The sequence below is a fragment of the Caretta caretta genome, chromosome 3, assembly GCF_965140235.1.
Source record: "Caretta caretta isolate rCarCar2 chromosome 3, rCarCar1.hap1, whole genome shotgun sequence".
NCBI classification, from domain to species: Eukaryota; Metazoa; Chordata; order Testudines; family Cheloniidae; genus Caretta; species Caretta caretta.
In genome coordinates this window covers 116251264-116272086 of record NC_134208.1, presented here as the reverse complement: position 1 = coordinate 116272086, position 20823 = coordinate 116251264, and the positions used below count along the sequence as shown (strand labels likewise).

The following is a 20823-nucleotide window of genomic DNA, read 5'->3' as shown; positions in this document are numbered from 1 at the left end:
TCTTGCCATTATTATTATTATTATTATTATCCTTCAGTATGACATCATAGGTATGGGTGGTTGTTGTTTTTTAGGAAATAGCCTTCACAGCATAAAAGATACTTAAGCATGAAAAGGGGAAAGCTATGTTCTAAAACAGGGATGGGCAAACTTTTTGGCCTGAGGGCCGCATTGGGTTTTGGAAATTTTATGGCAGGCCAGTTAGGGGAGGCTGTGCCTCCCCAAACAGCCAGGCGTGGCCCAGCCCCTGCCCCGCTTCTCGCCCCCTGACGGCGCCCCCCCAAGACCCCTGCCCCATCCAACCACTCCTTCTCCCTGTCCCCTGACTGCCCCTGGAACCCCTGCCCCTGACTGCCCCCCACCACCCCATCCAACTCCCCCTCCTTCCTGACTGCCCCCCTGGGACCCCTGTCCCCATTCAATACCCCCCCCCGTTCCGCACTCTCTGACCAACCCCCCCGCTCCCTGCCCCCCGAATTCCCCTGCCCTCTATCCAACAACACGCCCCCCTCTCCCTGCCCCCTTACTTTGCTGCCTGGAGCACCGGTGGCTGACGGCGCTAGAGCTGCACCGCCCGGGGCTGGAGCCAGCCAAGCACCGTGCAGCACAGAGCACCGGGTCAGGCCGGGCTCTGCAGCTGCACTGCCCCAGGAGCTAACAGCCCCGCTGCCCAGAGCATTGGCGCCCATAGAGGCTCCAGTGCAGACACTTGTCAACCTCATCATGTCTGTTCGTATATTCTCTCCCAGCGAGACTCCTGCAGGCATTCAACGTGTGCTAACACATTCATCATCATATGTATTACAGTAGTGCCTAAGGACCGGCCAAAAACAGGGCCCCTCTGTGCTAGGCACCCAACAAACACAGTACAGTAGATGGTCCCTGCCCTGCAGAGCTTACAGTCTAAACAGCCAAGACAGACGCAGACTGGTTAGAACACATAAGCAGAGGGAACAATGTGATGGTAACAAATGGCTTGTTAGTTTCAACAAGGGGCTGAGCTAAATGGAAGGAAAAGGAAAAGAGGGTGATGGGGATGTGGGACAGGTGTGGAGTGATGCTGAGGTGAAGAGACTGTACCAGAGGGGTAGGGTTGGAGCAAACACCAATCAGCACAGGGCTGATAAAATCCAGTCAAAACTGTAGTAGGTTCTCTGAAGGTCCAAAGGTCCTTGTGTTGGCTGCTTCTGCTCCTATCAGCTGGAGTTTCTGACTGGCTCGTCTGCAGTTTTCTCCCAAGCCCATGTGGGCTCTGGATCCTAGAGCCCTCAGTGTGTGTGTCAGAGTCTTTCACCCCCTGTTCAGTAATCCCTGCTTTGCCTGCTTCTGTCCCTGTTAGCTGCCACTTTTTTCTCTTTTGAACTTCTGTTTTATGTTCTTGGGGGGAGGGGGAGAAGAGAACTGGGAAATTAAACAGTTCCATTGTAATATGGCAGTGGTGAGAAATGCTGATGAGACAAAAATTTCATTGTCTGTCATGAAGCTATGACAGTTTACACCAGCTGAGGATCTGTCCTCTATCTGCAGGTTTTCTCAAGTACTGGATAGCTCTGTAATATCATCTACTGCTACTAACTTACTTGTTTATTGGTAACATTGCAGCAACACCCATGTAGGTTGGGCATTTTAATACTCATTCAGCCTGATTCTTGTGAGCTTGCCTGACTTCTTATTTTATATTATTTTTAATAGTGTATTAAATGGCATATTTTCAAAGAGCACATGGTTTGGCTTACATATTTAAGCTTTGATTTCTTGACTGCAGGAACTCCAAAGGGACATAGAGAAACACAGCACTGGAGTTGCATCTGTTCTCAACCTGTGTGAGGTACTTCTCCATGACTGTGATGCTTGTGCCACAGAAACAGAGTGTGACTCCATCCAGCAGGCCACCCGGAACCTGGACAGAAGATGGAGAAACATCTGTGCAATGTCAATGGAAAGGCGACTTAAGTAAGTACAAAATACTCCTAAAACCCAAGAGATTCTCCAGATGTTTCAATCTGGGGAAAAAACGTTGCTATTTCTCAGATATTCACTTACCTGAGAAAATATTCTCCATATTTAAAAGCAGACCTCGTCCCACAACTTGCAAGGAGATCTACACAAGCAGGATTCTGCACTTGTGTGGAACCAGATTGATGTCACTGGGGTTATGTACAGTCCCAAAAGTCTGTCCATTGAATTGCAGGATCAGGACTCAAATTACATTTCTGCTACATGTATAATTATAACAACATTGCTTTTTCATCAGCTGAAATGTTTTTTTCAGTGACTTATTTCATGTTTTAAAAATACATTGTTACAAAAACGTATTTGCAGTGGATATTCTTAAAACTAGATTTTTTTTACTGATGAATGCAAAAGAATGTCACCACATCCTTATGTTAATTCCAAGTAATTTATGACAGATATACTTAGTCATTTTAATGTTTGTTTTTAAAAATACCAATACACTACCTTCTCCTGGTTGGGTTACCCTGGAAAATTTAACAATTCATGCTGCAACATTTTCGGTTTCCTGTAGGAATGGTTTGATTCTACAGTTGAATGTTGTCTCTAGAACAGCAGTTCTCAAACTGTAGCAACCCAGGGACCCCCATTTTGATTTTAAATTTTTGTGGACCCCCAAGCTGGCTTCTGATTTTCCCCAGGGGTGCTCAACTCCCACTCAGCCCCAGACCCCGCCCCCACTCCACACCTTCCCCCAAGACCCCACCTTTGCCCCTCCTCTTCCCTGCCTCTTTCCTCCCCCAAGCATGCACTGTCCCTGCTCCTCCCCCTCCCTCCCAGCACCTCCTGCATACTGCTGAACAGATGTTCCGCAGCATGCAGGAGGCACTGGGAGGGAGGAGGAGGAGGAGTTCATAAGTGGGGCTGACAGGGAGGTGGTGGAATCTCCTTCCTTAGATATTTTTAAGGTCAGGCTTGACAAAGCCCTGGCTGGGATGATTTAGTTGGGGATTGGTCCTGCTTTGAGCAGGGGGTTGGACTAGATGACCTCCTGAGGTCCCTTTCAACCCTGATATTCTATGATTCTATTCTATGACAGCCCCAGACATGACTCTCGGACCCCTCTGGAGCCAGACATGACTTGTGGACCTCGTGGAATACCCTTGTGGACCCCAGTTTGAGAACCACTGCTCTAGAACATTTGACTAATTGGAGTTTTTATACAAAGGACTACATTTTGGCAAATGGCCAAATTTTTAGAACTCCTATTACAGCTCATAATGTTCTTTTTATACCAATTGTAAATGAGGATTTGCAGCACACACAAAAAAACATTGCTGTCTTATTCCAGCTTAAACTGGAATCAGCCAGCCATTTATGTTGTCCATTTATCAACCTTGCAATCAAGGCTTGGTTAAGAGCCAGTTATTTTTCAGTGCAGCCCTGATTCCCTATTGAAGCTTATGATCAGGCAGAACGATGCAGTCAAATGACCTCAAATCTAAACGTACCCTAATTTTCCATTTTGTCGCAGAATTGAAGAGACGTGGCGACTGTGGCAAAAGTTCTTAGATGACTATTCTCGCTTTGAAGACTGGCTGAAAATTTCAGAGAGGACAGCTGCCTTTCCTAGCTCCTCTGGTGTGCTGTATACGGTTGCCAAGGAAGAGCTAAAGAAATTTGAGGTAACTTATTATGTCTGAAATTTAATATCTCCAGATCCTATTACAGCAGCCAGCTGGTTCTCCTTTCAGTACATAAGCTGCTCAATACAGACACATGATACAGAAGAGTTGATGATTTTGCAGCTGTCCCCACTAGCATTTTTTTAAGAAAAAAAAATTAGAGGCTATAGATATATGGATATATAGATATAGGAAAAGACATACTAGGTCATCCAGTCTCTCACCGTATCAATGCAGGATTGTTCCTTACAGTGCATTGTCCAGGGTTCTGTCCAATGTAATTTTTAAATGTCCCAAATCCTTCTACACTTTCTCTTTGAAGACTATATACACCCTAAATATTTTCTTTTCCTATAGTTCATCCCATTGCTCCTGGCTGTAATTTCTGGTATTGTACCACCTTAAATAACTCCTCTCCTTTTTCATATTTACACTCTTCAGATATTTGCAAAGTGTTACCACATTCCTATCTTAGATCCTGATCCCGCAAACACTTACACTCACAAGTAACTTTACGCGTGTGAGTATTTGCTTCGATATCACTCGGACAACACACAAGCTAAATGTTTAGCATGTGCATATGTGCAGGGGTGGGGCCTGAGCTGGGGCTTAGCCGTGTTGTAGTTATTTAACTCATTGGTGTTTGTGATTAGTAACATACTGGACAGAGTGTATGTGTGGTGTGCAAATAAATGGAACTCTCTGGGGGTTGTTCAGGTGAGTTAGTTTCAGTTTTCTTTCCTAATTGTGAACACAAGAAAATAAACTCTTTGGGCTTAGGCTTTGGAATGCTTCAGCCAGGCTCAGTTTTTATTATCTGTGTACAAACCTCTGGAAGCTATGGTCATTGTTGAAACACTGACAGACCTCTTAATTATAGTGAAGCCGAAGGCTACAGGATAATAATCATGTAAAGGTTGAAATTTATCTGGAAAAGCAATATTCTGTTTGCAGTCCTGCCCATTTGTTCCATCCTCCCTCCATTCAGTGACCAGAGTCTAAATCATGTTTAGTGAGTTACTGTAAATGAGAGACTACATGCATATCTCAGCTGTCTCCTGCGATCACAGCTGACCTGACTTTGCCCTAAGCCTGTTTGTCTATGCTCTCTCACTGTGTTAGCCTTTATATACTGACCTTTACCTTCCAACACACACCACAGTACTCTCACACAGACATATGGAGCTTAGACTGCAGACAAGGACAATAGTTTTTAGTCTAGTACTCCTGTTTAAATTGGTACATCTACATGTACATACAGCTACTATCATCTCAAAGTAGGGATGTAAGTCCAAAATTAGTGTTCATGTGGGGGCAGCCCTGACCAGAGGTAGAAAATTGAGTTCCTTCAGATTGTAACTGTACTTTTTTCCTAATTTTATTCTCCTATCCATCCCACCAATAAGATTAAAACCTTTAAGAACTTTAGCAAAGCACATTAGATGGCTTCAGTTATTTAGTATGTCATGAGCTCCATTGTACAAAATCACACGATAGTCCAGTATTACACTGAGGCTGTAATGCAAAGAGGAACATAAGCAAATGAATTACTGCATAGCTGAACTGAATATTGGAAAACATATATAATTGGTCTTTTGCTAAACAAGACTTGATAATAGGTGAGGTGGCATTGTAAATTTACACAGAGTTGTAGATTACAACGTTAAATCTTCTGAGTTAGTAAATCAGTGGTCAGATTGATGCCTCTTCCATGAGAGAATGTGCTTCTGACTCCAATTACAGAACCGCGTGTTGGTTGCTTTCTTCTTTCATTGGCATTTAAACAAAGAGAGTACTTATAGTGACAAGGACCCTTCGGTGTATTTGGTTGTTTTAGACTAGCTCCTTGAGCTATCCCTGTGGGTTCATTGCACAAAAGTGCTTATTTTCATTTTTAATTAACATGCATTCTGGCAAGTGACAGGATTGAGGCAATATGCATCTACATAGCTGATGCTGATGATGATTTTGTATTCGGGTCCACTAGCATATTTGTTTTCCAGTGCTATCATTTCTCTCCCTCCTCCTGTCCTCATAGTCACTTTTTCTTTGAGTGCTTGTTCACGTCCATTCCACATTAGCTGTGTGCATGCCGTGTGCACGAGCGTCGGAAACTTTTTCCCTTAGCGGCTCCCGTCGGGCCAGCGGGGGGCCCCCTGAGTGGCGGCACTGCGTCGTGCATATATACCCCCTGCCGCCCGACCCCCTCCAGTTCCTTCTTACCATCCGTGGCGGCGTTGGAACAACCTCTCTCTCTCTCATATGAGAGCAGTCCCTTAGCCTTTCTCAGAGTTAGATAGCTGTTATCAGTTATCAGAGTAGCAGCCATGTTAGTCTGTATCCGCAAAAAGAAAAGGAGGACTTGTGGCACCTTAGAGACTAACAAATTTATTTGAGCATGAGCTTTCGGGAGCTACAGCTCACTTCATCGGATGCATCAGTTAGTTAGCATATCTTTGTTGTGGACACTTAAGTGATTAGGTGCTTGGAGGCTTCCAGTACCCGCCCCAGGCCGTGGGGCATGCCGCAGGCCCACGGGTTTAAGGCTTGTGCCATGTGCCGCAAGCCTGTGCCAGTTTGTGACTCATGTCTAAGTTGCCTGGGGGAAGAGCATCAGACTGAGCAGTGTAAGATTTGCAAGGTGCTCAAGCCAAGAACAAAGAAAGAAAGAGACTTTCGTTTGAAGCAGTTGTTGATGGAGGCCGCATTGCAGCCACCGGGCCTGGAGTGCCTGACATCGGCTCCGGTTTCCTCAGTGCGTAGTGCCCCGCAGCCGTCGAGAGACCCAGCATGAGCTAAACATAGAAAGCTATCGGCCCCAGAGCACCAGACTTAGGCCCCAGCACTGCTTGTCCTCCCCGGTGCTGCCCATGGCATAGCCAAAAAGAAGGCGCGGACGTTCCCCCTCATAGGAGGCCGGCACTTTCCAAGGTCCTGAGCACCGATAAGAGCGGGAAGGCCACTGTACCAGCATTGGCATCGGTGGCTTCGGCACCACGAGTCCCACTGAGCTCAGGCCTAAGTGAGCTCAGTGTGGACAATGAGCTCGAGGACATAATGGATCAGCTCTCCACATCTGGCACCTTTGAGGTGGCGAATGACCTCATTGAGCTGTCGGCAACGAGCCCCCTACTGTACAGGGAGAATCCTCTGGCACCCATGCCATGGGTGCCATCGAGGGATAGGCCAGCTACGGTGTGCCGTTCAAGGACACCGTCCCGGAGTTGGTCCCAGTCGAGCTCCGTGACTGTAGACTCCCAGTTACCCACGGCTCAGAAGGAAGTCGCGGTACTGGGAGTGGGTCGGTGCAAGGAAGTAACGGAAGGGGCACGACGCTCTCCAGCACCACTTAGAGACCGGCACCAGGAGCAGTCGAGATGGCCCTCACCAGAGGAGTCCCGCGGATGCTGGTCCCGGGAACCCCGGTCCCGGTCCAGATCCCGTTCCCAGTCCTTGGGATATCAGTGCCGGTCCCGCTCCCATTCGGTTAGGAGCCGCTCGTTGATCTCACGCTGGCACAGATCGTCAGCACTGCCGTGACCTTCGCGGTCAGCGTCGCCGCAGTCCGGCACCGACTCCGGCCGTTACAGTTACTTACACCGTGCTCTGGACAGCAGGGACCCTCAGACGGGTTGGCACCCCCAGTGGGGGCCTCTAGGTCATTGGCCCTTCTGGACTCCTTGGGCCTATCAACAGCGCCAAGGGGCCCCGTCCAGGGCGAGCTTCTCAGTGCAGCGGTGCTGGTCCCCACACTAACACCCGACGGCGCCGGAAGCTACAGTATCCAGGCCTCCAGCATCCCCCCAGGATAAACTGGAGAGACCAGTACTGAGTCCGGTGCCGCCCAAGGTCTCCCGCCCTGGCCCAAGCCGGAGGCCCCTCCCATGGGAGGAGGGGAGCAGGAGGACCAGCCAGAGGGGGTTGAGCAGCTGCTAACCTCCTTGTCATCCCCGGATAAGGCGGTGGCGAGTACAGCGGTGTCCAGCCCTACACCCATAGACCACAGAGCCCACCAGGAGCTACTACATAGGGTTGCCCAGAACTTGGGGTTGCATGGCGAGGAGATGGTTGAGCAGGAGGACCCCCTGGTGGACATTTTGAGCCCCGAAGGTCCATCTAGAATAGCGCTCCTGCTCATTAAGACCATCCAATTGAATTATACAACTATATGGCAGATCCCAGCCTCCAGCCAAAGGTGTGGAGTGCAAATACTTTGCCCTGTCAAAGGGCTACGAATTCTTGTTCTGCTACCCAAGTCCATGCTCCCTGGTGGTCTCGGCGGTGAACGAAAGGGAGAGCCATAGACAACAGGCCCTGGCCCTTAAGGCCAAGGAGGCAAAACGCCTGGACCTTTTTGGCAGAACGGTGTACTTGTCAGGGGGCCTTCAGTTGAGGATTGCTAACCAGCAGGCCATCCTCAACAAGCATAATTTTAACTCCTGGGCAGTGGTGGGGAAGTTTAAGGACAACCTCCCGCAAGGTTCCCAACAGGAGTTTATGGCCCTGGAGGAAAAGGGCAAGGCAGTAGCCAAGACCTCTCTCCAGGCCTCCCTGGATTCAGCAGACCCGGCGGCTAGAACAATCGCGTCAGGGGTGGTCATGAGGTGCTCGGCGTGGCTTCAGGAGTCGGGCCTGCCGCCTGAGGTCCAGAATACGCTTCAGGACCTCCCCTGTGAAGGGTCCGGGCTCTTTTCGGACCAGACAGACGCGAGGCTGCATAGCCTCAAGGACTCGAGGGGTACACTTAAGTCGCTGAGTATGCACACCCCGGTGACGCAGAGGAAGCCCTTTAAGCCGCAGCCTCCCCCTCAGCGCCAGTACCAGCCTCGTCATAGGCATGAGCCTTACTGTAGGCGAGGCAGGGATAACAGGTGACAGCGCAATAATAACAACAATAATGCACCAGGTCAGAACAAAGGTCAGCACAAATCCCAGCCGGGCACTAAGCCAGGCTTTTGAAGGTGCACTCGGGGACAGCGTACCAGACCAGTCACCAGATCCGTCCCTCTGTTTCCTGAACCGCCTGTCCCATTTCTCCCGTGTGTCATCCAACATTAAGTCGGAACCATTGGGTCTTACGCATAGTACAGAACGGGTACTCGTTGGAATTCTCTTCCCTCCCTCCCTCCCATCACCCCTTCCCCATCCCTCTTCAGGGACCCCTCTCACGAGCATCTCATAGAGAAGGAGGTTCACTCGCTGCTAGTGGCGGGGGCGGTAGAGGTGATGCTGCACGGCCTAAAGGGGAAAGGTTTCTACTCCCAGTAGTTCCTCATCCCCAAGGCCAAAGGGGGCCTTCATCCCATTTTAGACCTGCGTGGGCTCAACAAGTTCCTGGTCAAGGCCAGGTTCTGCATGGTCTTTCTGGGCACCATCATCCCTTCCTTGGATCCAGAGGGCTGGTACGCTGCCCTTGACATGAAGGACAAGTACTTCCATATTGCCATCCACCCTGCACATCGGCAGTTCCTGCACTTCACCGTGGGGCAAGAACATTACCAGTTTGTGGTTCTCCCGTTAGGTCTAGCTGCGGCCCCACGGGTGTTCATGAAATTTGTTGCGGTGGTGGCAGCCTTCTTACGGAGGCAGAGGATCCGGGTTTACCCGTACCTTGACGACTGGCTCCTAGCGGGTTGATCCAAAGTGGAAGTGCGGGGCCACATGGAGGTGGCCTTGAGATTGTTCCGCAAGCCTTCCAGTATCCTGATTCTGGGCTATCCAGCAAGCGGTGACCTCCCTGCGCCAGTTTCCAACAACAACGGCTGGGTGCTGCCTGCGGCTGCTGGGCCACATGGCAGCATGCACGCATGTGGTCAGGCCTGCCAGACTGAGACTCAGGACTTTGCAGGTGTGCTTCGCTCAGGTGTACCGCCGAGGCAGGGACCCCCTGGACTTGGTAGTGACAGCCCCAAGGGACGTGCTGGACTCCCTGCTGTGGTAGCAATCCCAGCCTATGGTTTGCGAAGGCATCCCCTTTCCCGCCCCACAACCGGGCCTGACGCTGGTGATGGACATGTCAGACCGCGGATGGGGGCTCACCGGGGGGACCTCAGGACTCAGGGCTTGTGGTCCGGAGCAGAGCAGTCGCTCCATATCAATGTGAAGGAGCTCAGGGCAGTTCGTCTAGCCTGCCAGACCTTTCACGCCACTCTGAGTGATCACTGCATGACAGTTCTGACAGACAACACTACTGACATGTTTTATATAAACAAGAAAGACAGGGCCCATTCCTCGCCACTCTCATGTTCTGGGACCTTTGTATAGTTCACGCTATTCACCTCGAGGTGTCGTATCTCCTGGGGGTGCGAAATGAGCTGGCAGACTACCTCAGCAGGTCGTATCACAGGCGTGAGTGGACGCTCAGAGTGGACGTCATGCTTTCGCTCTTCCACGGGTGGGGGTTTCCCCGGGTAGACCTGTTTGCCACTAGGATCAACACCCAGTGCCCGCGGTTCTGCTCGTTCCAGGGCCACAGCCCTGGCTCAGTCGCAGAAGCGTTTGCGATCCCGTGGGGAGGGGGCTTGATGTATGCCTTTCCCCCGCTCCCCTTGGTACACAAGGTCCTGCCCAAGGTACGCAGGGACAGGGCGGCAATGTCCTCATCGCCCTGGCATGGCCCTGCCAGCACTGGTACACATCGCTCCTAGAGATATCGGTGGAGGCCCCAGTAGTCCTGCCCCTACACCGGGACCTCATTTACACAGGACGGCGGGCGGCTTCTCCACCCTGACCTACAGTCACTGCACCTGACGGCATGGAAGCTCTGTGGCTAAACACCTTGGAGAGCGAGTGCTCCCTTCCTGTGCAGCAGATTCTGCTTGGCAGTAGGAAGTCCTCTACCAGGGCTACCTATATGGCCAAGTGGAAAAGTTCTTGTGTTGGTGTGAGCCTCGACGAGTGCAGCCCTGCCAGGCCCTGGTGCAAGCCATCCTAGAGTACCTCCTGCACCTCAAGCACCAGGGGCTGGCCCCGTCCTCACTCAGGCACCTGGCGGCCATCTCCGCCTTCCATCCAGGGTTTTCAGGGGGGCTCGGTGTTTTCCGACCCAGTGGTGGGACGGTTCCTTAAAGGATTGGAGAAGATGTTTCTGTTCTCACGACCCGCAGTCCCTCCATGGAACCTTAACTTGGTCCTCTCTAAGCTCATGGGACCCCCTTCTGAGCCCCTTGCTACCTGCTCCCTCCTCCACCTTTCCTGGAAGGTGGCATTTCTGGTGACCATTACCTCAGCAGAAGGGTGTCTGAGCTGAGGGCTCTCACCTCTGAGCCACCATATACAGTGTTTCACAATGATAAGGTGCAGCTCCGGCCGCACCCCAAGTTCCTCCCTAAGGTGGTCTCGCAATTCCATTTGGGCCAGGGTATTTGTCTGCCGGTGTTTTTTCCAAAACCCTGTACGGACCCAAGTCACCGCAGCCTGCACACCCTGGATGTGCGTCGAGCGCTGGCATTCTATTTGGAGCACACCAAGCCCTTTCACAAATCCGCGCAGCTGTTCATGGCTGTAGCCGAGAGGATGAAAGGCCTCCCGGTGTCAGCGCAGCAGATCTCTTGGATTACAGACTGCATCCAGGCGTGCTCTGAGCTCACAGGTGTTCCGGCCCCGGCAGTCATGGCCCACTCTACCAGGACGCAAGCGACTTCCACAGCTTTCTTGGTTGTTCACGTCCATTCCACCCTCTGACCCCTCTGTCAGAGTCGCCGGCAAGAAGGAACCGGAGGGGGTCGGACGGCAGGGGGTATATATGCACGGCACAGTGGCGCCACTCAGAGGGGCCCCCACTGGCCCGACGGGAGCCACTAAGGGAAAAAGTTTCCGACGCTCATGCACACGGTGCACGCACACCTAATGTGGAATGGACGTGAACAGCACATCTCGAAGAACAACAGTTACGAGAAGGTAAGTAACTGTTCTTTTTTTGCTGCCTAATGCTACACCGTGCAAGTTTGCACAACTGTGATCTGGAACCAAAGCCAATTCACTTCTTTATCATTTCCTTTAAATTGCATGTGTCCCAAATAGAGCTGAGTGAAATATTCAACACATTTAGCCCTTTTCTCTGTTCTTGAGTCATCAGCAAAACAAATTTTGCTTTTGGGAAATTCAACAATAAATTTGTGAACAAATTCAAGCCTACAAAGTGCTCACCAGGTTCTTACTATGACTTGCTTTTTGAGTATTTGCTATTCACACAGTGTGATTGATCATCTAAGTCACATGGTACTGTTTCTGTTCCCAAATTGGTTGACTGAAACTTTTATAATCTGAAGAATGTTACCAGATGTGCCCATTACTTTGGGGTATGGTCATTTATTAGGGTTACTCTTCTGGGGGGTGGGTCTGTAATTCTATCAATGTACTGCTTGTGTCACTTTTGCTCTTATACAAAGCTCTGCTTCTCCCTTCTGCAAGTCCCCTCCCAATGGAGCTATCCTGCAGGACCTAGGCTCCCCAGAGCTGGGTTTTTCCAGCCCCAGAATCAGACGAACACACACACACTAACAGAGCACGTCTGAAGAGGACCGGGTCAATCAGCACTCCCAAGCTGACCCCTTATATGTCCCTGGACTCAGGAGGCTGGGTCAAGTAGCACTTTCAAGCTGCCACCCTTGGATTCAACAGGCTGGGTCGAGCAGCGCCTCCGAGCTGTCACCCTCATATTCCATGGGCACCACACCGGCATAGAGTTTGCCTGAGCAGGCTGGGTCGAGCAGCACTTCCAGTCTGCCACCCTCCTATGCCCCTGACTCAGCAGGCTGTGTTGAGCAGCACTTCCAAGCTGCCACACTCATCTGCCCCAGGTTCAGCATGTTCCTGTCCCCACTTTCACATTGCAATTGTTCTGGTAGTAACCCACTTGATGGGCAAACCCCACAGGATTTTTGGGTGCTGCAGGGATCTTTAGCTTAGGTCTGAGGAATGTTGCTGAAGAGCGAATGGGGAAGCCAAAAGACACCCACAAGGGGGGGGAGAGAGAGAGAAGCAACCAGCTTAACCGTGAAAGTTATTTATTGCCAGGTAATAACCATACAAGGGGAGCCAAACAAACAAAGCAGTTATAATATTAAATCTAACTTAAATTTGATTATAAAAGTCAGGTTTAGAATACTATAACTGATCACACAAGTCAGGGTCAGAAGGTCATACCTACAGAGAGAGAGTGAGAGCTGGGTTCTCACCACGCCGTGAAGCTTGAATCGATCGGGGTTCCCAGGTGGTGGTGGTGGTAGCTGAGGGTCTGGAGTACTGGAGACAGGCAGAGCCTCCAGCACAATCAGTCAGGAGAAGATGAAGTCCCAATAGGACTGATGCAGATTTTGGATCCAGGCATCAGAGCACTTACTTGAGCATGGGAAGGGATTTTTGTCGGGAAAGAACAGTAGTTCAAGGGAGAACACTAGATTCATTTATGGGTAAACTGATGGCTCAAAATAGTACACCAAAGTTGGTTTGTTCAGGCTAGACAATAGGAACTGCTCATTCCTGGCTATGGGTGGTGTTCCTTTGAAGGAGCTTGCAATGCAATTAGGCAGCTTCAGTATTTTGGATACCAATAAAGGATTTATTACTAGAATTTCTCTGATAACTACTGAGCTGGGTGTGTGCAGGCTTTGGTTCGTTAACATCTGGAGCAGAGATCCCCCAGAGTTCAGTGCGGTTCTTGCCTTGAAATCTCTGTTCTCCATTCTGTATGTTAATGGGGTTGCCTCCCTGTCCCATCCTTGATACAAATGAGGCTAGGGGAGTTTCCTTGATCCTGTTACTCTTGTTGGGAGAGGTTTAGGTGTGCCTTCCCCTGCCTTTTCATTGCTTTTTGTAAGTCTGTCTTCTGATCGGCTTTGGTTCAAGCAAAGGCGCGGGGGGAAAGGTCTTTCTTAAGTCAGACAGGCTGGGTACTGCCCCTGGTTCCCCAAGAACACAGAGCTGATAGGTAACAAGTAGGATTTGAATAAGTCACATGTGGCCTGGCCATTTGCTCAAACACAGATTTGTATAAATATTCACAAAACTTTCTCTCTCTGTGACTGTGGAAATGAAAATGGCTCTCATACCTGTCATACTGAAGATAAATAAAAGGTGCCTGAAATACTGTCAAAGCAAATTCACAATTATTATTCATAGACTTCTCAGCATCTGCCAAGTGGTAGTGACTTGAGAAAGTCTCAGCATCTGCCAAGTCATTATGACTTGAGAAATCTTATAAAATCATAGAAATTTTTGCTTTGACGTCTTTAAAAATTTGACATCACCATTTACAGTGCTTGTTTGTTTATAACCCACTGAAATTTTATTAGTCAATACCACAGGCAACCCTCTACTATAACATTTTAAGAGACCTTTAATCTCTTTCAGAATTTACACCCTCCATATTCTAAAATATGCAGGTAAAAGATTGGACAGCCAAGAAAGGACAGTACCTCATTCTTGGAATAAAACTGTGCTTGCTGCTGTCATTGTGACAGGAGCATTCTCACTGAAATGCTTGGTCCTTACTGCCATTTATTGATTTTGTAAACAGCAACATTTCTCTTTGTTCATCCCAATCGAAAGGCCCCAATCCTACAATCAGGTCAGTACCAGCAAATGTTTGCACCCATGTTGGAGTCTATATGGTTCTCCAAAGGGTCTGCCCATACAGATCCAATTTCAGGATTGGAGCCAAAGACAAGAACAATCTGAGACTATTTATCAATTGCAGGAGCTGACACTCTGATAGTGTCTTTTGTTGTTTCCACTGTTATTTTAGGCCTTCCAACGGCAAGTGCATGAAAGTCTGACACAGCTGGAACTGATTAATAAACAGTACCGCCGCCTGGCCCGAGAAAACCGCACTGACTCTGCTTGCAGCCTCAAACAGATGGTCCATGAAGGGAACCAGAGATGGGACAACTTACAAAAGCGAGTCACTTCCATCCTGCGCAGGCTAAAAGTATTTCTCCATTTTCAAGCCATTCTCTTTCAGAACTAGACTGTATGCATGGAGGGTATTGTGAGCTTCTGACTCCTCAAGCGCATGCAAGTTTTCTCTTTGGCTGGGTTATTTAAATTTTATTTTGATGATTTCATGGGTGCTCTGTCTAAAGTAGTTAAGTAATACATTGCAGGAAGATGTAGAGTTGGACCTGGGTGCCCTAATTCCCCTTAGAAGAGAAGAACAAGAATTCTTGCAGCTGAACTTTTGTAACTGTTCTCTTCAATCAGACTCAGAAGATAGGGAAGTGAAAACTAACTTTTATGGAAGTTTCACATTGTTTTGGTTGTTTTCCCCTTTTGCTTTTTCAGCATTTTATTGGCCAGCGCGAGGAATTTGAGGCAGCACGTGACAGCATTCTGGTCTGGCTAACAGAGATGGATCTGCAGTTGACCAACATTGAACATTTCTCAGAGTGCAATGTCCAAGCAAAGATAAAGCAACTCAAGGTACAGGGGGCCACCCCGTCTATGGCATCAAAAATATCCAAATAGGAAACGAGAGTGTAAGAAATGTTCCATAAATAGTGTTATGTGATTAAAACCTTTATTCCCAGGACATGGGCTCAGCCCCAGTCAATCAATGGAACCATCACTCTTTATAGAGCATGGTCTATGCGCTGATGAGTTCTTTGATGGCTGCTGAGTCCAGTGTGCGAGTGACAGTCCTGTGCATAGGTAGGGCACACCCATGCACTAGCAATGCTCTGAATCTGAGCAACAGATACTTTCCTCCTCTGATGCCAGTCATTACAGAGCTTGATCCGGTCCACCTCACAATGCCTCATTCCATCTACAAGCTGTCTCCGCCAACCAGAGCGGTATTCTGCGCTCCTTTTCCAATCATCCACAGAGATTCCAAAGGATACTACATCATCTTTGTAAGCATCCCGAAATCTGCACAGCAGTCTGCCTCTCTTTCTAGACCCTTCACAAGCTTCAGAGTACAGCACACTCTTTGGGATCCTGTAATCCGGCATTTGCTTGGCATGTCTAAGCCACCTGATTCTTTTCTTACGAATCAGTCTTCCCATTAATGGTATACCAGCATGATTTAACACTTCCACGTGTCACCCTGTCTTGCCGTCTTATTAGAAGAATTTTATGCAAGCATCTGATATGAAAGCTGTTTATTCTTTTGATATGTTTGGCATAAGTTGTCCATGTATCTGAGCCATATAGAAGGGTGGATTAAACACATATCTCATAAATACGGATTTTCACTTTAGTTGACAATTAGTTACTGTTCCAAACTCTGTCTTGCAAAAGACCAAGATTCCTAGCTGCTTTGCCGATTTTACTAGTGAACTCCACATCCAGATCTACATTGCTGGTAACAGTAGAGCCAAGGTGGCAAAATTGGTTAACAATATCCATACAAATAAAGTGATATCTGGAACTGGTTCTGAAGAGCCTTGGTGCATGATAAGTCTTCTTCAAGTTTATTGCTAGCCCAGAGATTTTGCATGAATCAGAGAACTTGGTAATAAGATGTCGTAGGGCATCAACAATTTGAGCCACAAGGGCTGCGTCACATGCAAACAACAGATCCTTTATGATATTTCCTTCACCTTCATCTTAGCTCTGAACCTTGCAGTGTTAAACAAACCTTCATCAGGTCTAGTGCTAAGATAGACACCCTCTCAAACATCATTGAACACATGTTGAAACAGGAATGAGAAGTAAATATTAAACAATATAGAAGCCAGTACCTAGCTCTGCTTCACTCCGTTGTTGAAGTTCAATGAGTCAGACTCTTGTTTTTCATACATTATAGTTGTCTTCGTGCCATTGTGTAAGAATTTCACAAAGTTTAGCAATATAGGTGGACAAGCAAGCTTCTTCAGAACAATGTAAAGCCCTGACTGACTAACCATTTCAGAGGCTTTTGTTAAATCTATAAAAACCATGTACAGTTTAATACGCTTCTCTCTGTACTTTTCCTGCAGTTGTCTTACAGAGAAGACCATGTCTATGGTAGACCTTCCTTAGTGGAAGCCACACTGGCTTAGAGGATAGATTCTCTAAGATAAAGTTTGAAGTCTAGGTAAAAAAATACAGTTTAAGATTTTTTTTTAACAATATTAAGAAGAGATATACCTGTGTGGTTATTAGAATCACTTCTGTCTCCTTTGTTTTTAGAGAGTTGGATGAAACGAGCATCCTTAAAATATTGTAGAACAGTTTTTTCCTTCCAAGAGAGTAGCAATAACTCATTTAATCTTTGCAGCAAGTCTTTTCACATTTGTAGATTTCAGCAGAAACAGATCCTGAAGCTTTGTTCTTGGGAACCTTTTTGGATGCTTTGGTCAAGTTCCTCTACTGTAGGCTTGGCATCCAGCAAACTTCAAACCCAGGAAATTTGTTTGGCACACATTGGCCTACTACAGACTCCCTTGAGTATATCATTCCATGTGCTCAATCCACCTCACCCATTGCTTTCCTTTATCTGTTATGATATTGCCATCCTGATCTTTCAGCAGAGCTGTCTTGTTTTTATCGGCTCAATGGCTTTTCTAATGCCCTCATACAACCGTCTACTGTCACCTGTGTCAGCTGCCTGTTGGATACTGCCACAGAGACCCAACCAAAATTCTTGAGCACACATCCTGGAAGCTATCCAGGGGTCAAAGTCCAAATATTCCAGCAAGCAAGTCTATTTGTAAAAACAGTTGAGCCAGGATGTAAACAATGAGACAGGGCTTGTCTGACCCACCTTTTCTAGGGCCACCCTCTCTTGAGGCAAGCAGGCCATCCCTAAACTGGGCTGCTTGGAAATCTTGTTAGCTGCCCCATGGCCCTTATGCCTCTTTCAGATCCCTGCGACCATCTTGTCAAGACCTTCAGTGCATATGCTAGACAAAGCTATGGAGGAGCAGAGGCTGCCATAGACATGTCACCCTCCCCACTTTAAATCACTGAGCCAGAATCCAAAGTCAGAATGAGTCTGGACGTTCAGAGGCAGAGATTATATCTTCTGCCAGAGAGCAAACTACACAGAGCTGTTAAGTGCCCGTGGCTTCAGCGTGAGCACATTTTCTATCAGGGTGAGATCCCATAGCCTTTCTTCCACCACGAAGCACATTCACGAGGCAGTGGAGGATGCAGTTTAATGTCATGCCTAGGACATGAGCTCAGCCCCAATAGTGACATTACAGAACAAGATTATCAGAGAGTGCTAGGGTTCAGTGAGAGAGAAGAGGTAGGCCCACCTGTGGTTGCATGGGTGGCAATTAAAGATGGGTTTTTAAAAAAGCATAGGGGATAACCTCAGTGCTCTGATTTTTCCTCTCTCGATAAAATCATTTCCAGTGGCAAGGTTATATGTGTTATGCCCTGCCCTGTTTGTGCGTGGTTTCTGCTCTACCACAATGTGACTCGTTATTTGCTGAGTGCTCTGGAACATCTGCAGTGTAAGTGGCACCACATAAAACAACTTGTTAGTATATGTTAGCATAGCTTTAGAATCTGCATCCATTCTAACCGCCTTATCTACCTAAGCCTTTCAAAACTCTCAGGAATGGCTTGTTCAGAGGACAGTCCTCTTCCCAAATACAGCACAGGAAATCATGAGATTTGCTGGGTAGAACTTTAAGTGCTACTTCATTAGCTTATATGGGAGAGGCAAGGGAATGCTGAGTTGCACCATCAAATTTTGCTTACCCTGTGCAATGGTCCTTGTTTGTGTTTGGCAAATATACCATCTCTGCTACAAAGCTCTGTAAGACATAGCATTCATGGTAACTGAGGATTGTTTAATGTTGGTTTTAATAATAACAGAAAGTCATGGCTTCTTATGCTGCACAGGCTTTCCAGCAAGAGATCTCTCTAAACAACAATAAAATTGATCAGATAATTGTCCAGGGTGAGCAGCTGATAGAGAAAAGTGAACCCATGGATGCAGCTGTCATTGAAGAAGAACTGGATGAGCTCCGGCATTACTGTCAAGAGGTCTTTGGTCGTGTGGAACGTTACCACAAGAAATTGATCCGCCTTCCTGTATGTACCCTCTTTATTTCTTTTTTTAAGATTTATTATTAATTTACAAATATAATACTGGTGAACGCGTTTGTGTGTGGGGGAGGGTGTAATGTATACGACAAAACCCCATGATCTTCACTTGTTGTAACCCTGATCCTTCCCTTCCCCCTGCACCTTTGTGTGTTATCATTACATATTGTGTTGTTATGTCTTATTCAGACTGCAGACTCTTCAGGGCAAAGAACCTGTCTCATTTCTGTAAAGCAACATGCACACCTGCATTATGAATGAGAGTGATGGTGCAGTACTGGAGACATAACATTCTTCTTGCCCTGCAGGGTGAATTCCATTGAATAGCACTGAGTTCACAGAAATAAAGACACTCCTCCTTTGCAGGGCAGATGGAACTTTAAGTATCCAGAACTGAATGTACAGCTGGGAAGTGAGAGAGGGTGATTTTGGAAATCAAACTGGAAAGCCCCACTGAGGGAAAGCAGTGAGAAGTGCTTTTCATAACATGAAAGAATAGATGAGAGCAACAGTCAAGATAAACGCCTTTTATAGTTTCTGTAATTTGGTTCCAAAATGTTGCTCTAATTTTACTGTCTGTGTGGAGATAATATCTGGAGAAAATTTGGAGACAGTTGCCTTACGTGAGACTATACAGATGAGCATTAAGCAGTAAAGATGAATTTATTCTTAGCCTCTTTTACTCATTTTATCTTTTTATTTTATGTGCATTTTTAAAAAATCAAAGGAGGATCAAAGAAAGATACAAAATGGGAATCCTGTCAGTCTGCGTGTTATCCGTGACATTTTTATCTCATTGACCCAGGTAGAAAGGACGTTGTTTCCGAGGGTTGAATTAATAGTCTCTGTTCTGGTGTTTCCTTCTAGCTGACAGACGATGAACATGACCTTTCTGACAGAGAGGTGGATCTGGATGAATCAGCAGATCTCTCTGACATACACTGGCACGACAAATCTGCAGACAGCGTTCTCTTCCCACACCCCTCCTCCAACCTCTCGCTGTCACTTGCCCAGCCGATGAGAAGTGAGCGGTCAGGGCGGGATACTCCTGCAAGTGTAGATTCCATCCCCTTGGAATGGGATCATGACTATGACCTCAGTCGGGACTTGGAGACAGCCATTTCGACGGCACTGCATTTAGAGGAGGAGGAAGGACAAGAAGACAAAGATTTCTATCTTAGGGGAGCAGCTAGTATAGCAGGTATTGATTGCTTCTCTCATCTCTCTCTCAGTAAAGGGAAATAAATATTGCATATAGAATCATACTGCTGTGGAGTTCCTAGGCATGGGAAAATATTCCAAAGAACTCCAGAAGACTTCAAATAGCTGTCCTAGAATGGTGACTTTAGCCTCCTCGTCTTTGACACAATATTGCAGGCTTCTGTATGAGTGCAGGCTTGGAATGTCACAGAGGCATATTCACTGAATGACAAAGAGGGAACAGGCTATTTTATTGCACCCTGTGTCTGCCAGATGTGACTAGTGTCGCCTGTAACAGAGTTGGCTAGTAGTCTTTTGACTGGAGGAAATGGTACTGGATGATCACAAGAAAAATGGGAGGGAGAGAAAATTCCAAGGAAACATAGAATATCAGGGGTGGAAGGGACCTCAGGAGGTCATCTAGTCCAACCCCCTGCTCAAAGCAGGACCAATCCCCAATTTTTTTTTGCCTCAGATCCCTAAGTGGCCCTCTCAAGGATTGAACTCACAACCCTGGGTTTAGCAGGCTGATGCTCCAACCCCTGAGCTATCTGTCTCCCCCCGCCCCAAACATGTTCATCCACTGGACCACATGTTCAAGTCTAAGTGAGTTTTTACTCAGTCCTTAGGTAAGACTCACATTGACATCTTTGGGAAGTTTTACTTAGACTTCAAGACTTGGTCTTTTATGAGTTCATGAGACCTGTCTGTCTGTATGACTATGTGCATATTGTGTAACAAATACTAATGAGGACTAATGTGTCTATATGTTTGAAGCATGTAGACATTCTACATTTATTGTTAGTGAGGCCTAAATTCAAGATTCTGTTCTGTCTTTAATTGTGATTGTCTTGTGCTTTTCAGTTCTTTGACACCTTCTAAAAAGAGGCTGACTTATTTAAAGCTGTTTTCAGCAGGAATCTAGTAATGTTCAAAAGGAATATGTGCTGGAAATTAGAACTGGTGATCTACTCTCCTTCTGGGAAAGTTGGTTTCCTGTTAC

General features: G+C 47.4%; 1 protein-coding gene across 14 annotated transcripts in view; it reads left to right on the top strand.

Annotated features, from left to right (window-relative positions):
• SYNE1 (spectrin repeat containing nuclear envelope protein 1) overlaps nucleotides 1-20823 on the top strand; it is a 499708-nt gene that overhangs the window by 457052 nt on the left and 21833 nt on the right. For all 14 annotated transcript variants that reach the window (XM_075126812.1, XM_075126813.1, XM_075126818.1 and 11 more), the window contains 6 exons: nucleotides 1766-1953; nucleotides 3488-3638; nucleotides 14386-14568; nucleotides 14922-15059; nucleotides 18417-18608; nucleotides 19488-19821. In XM_075126812.1, the coding sequence (XP_074982913.1) occupies nucleotides 1766-1953; nucleotides 3488-3638; nucleotides 14386-14568; nucleotides 14922-15059; nucleotides 18417-18608; nucleotides 19488-19821 (1186 nt within the window). The remainder of the gene's footprint in view (nucleotides 1-1765; nucleotides 1954-3487; nucleotides 3639-14385; nucleotides 14569-14921; nucleotides 15060-18416; nucleotides 18609-19487; nucleotides 19822-20823) is intronic.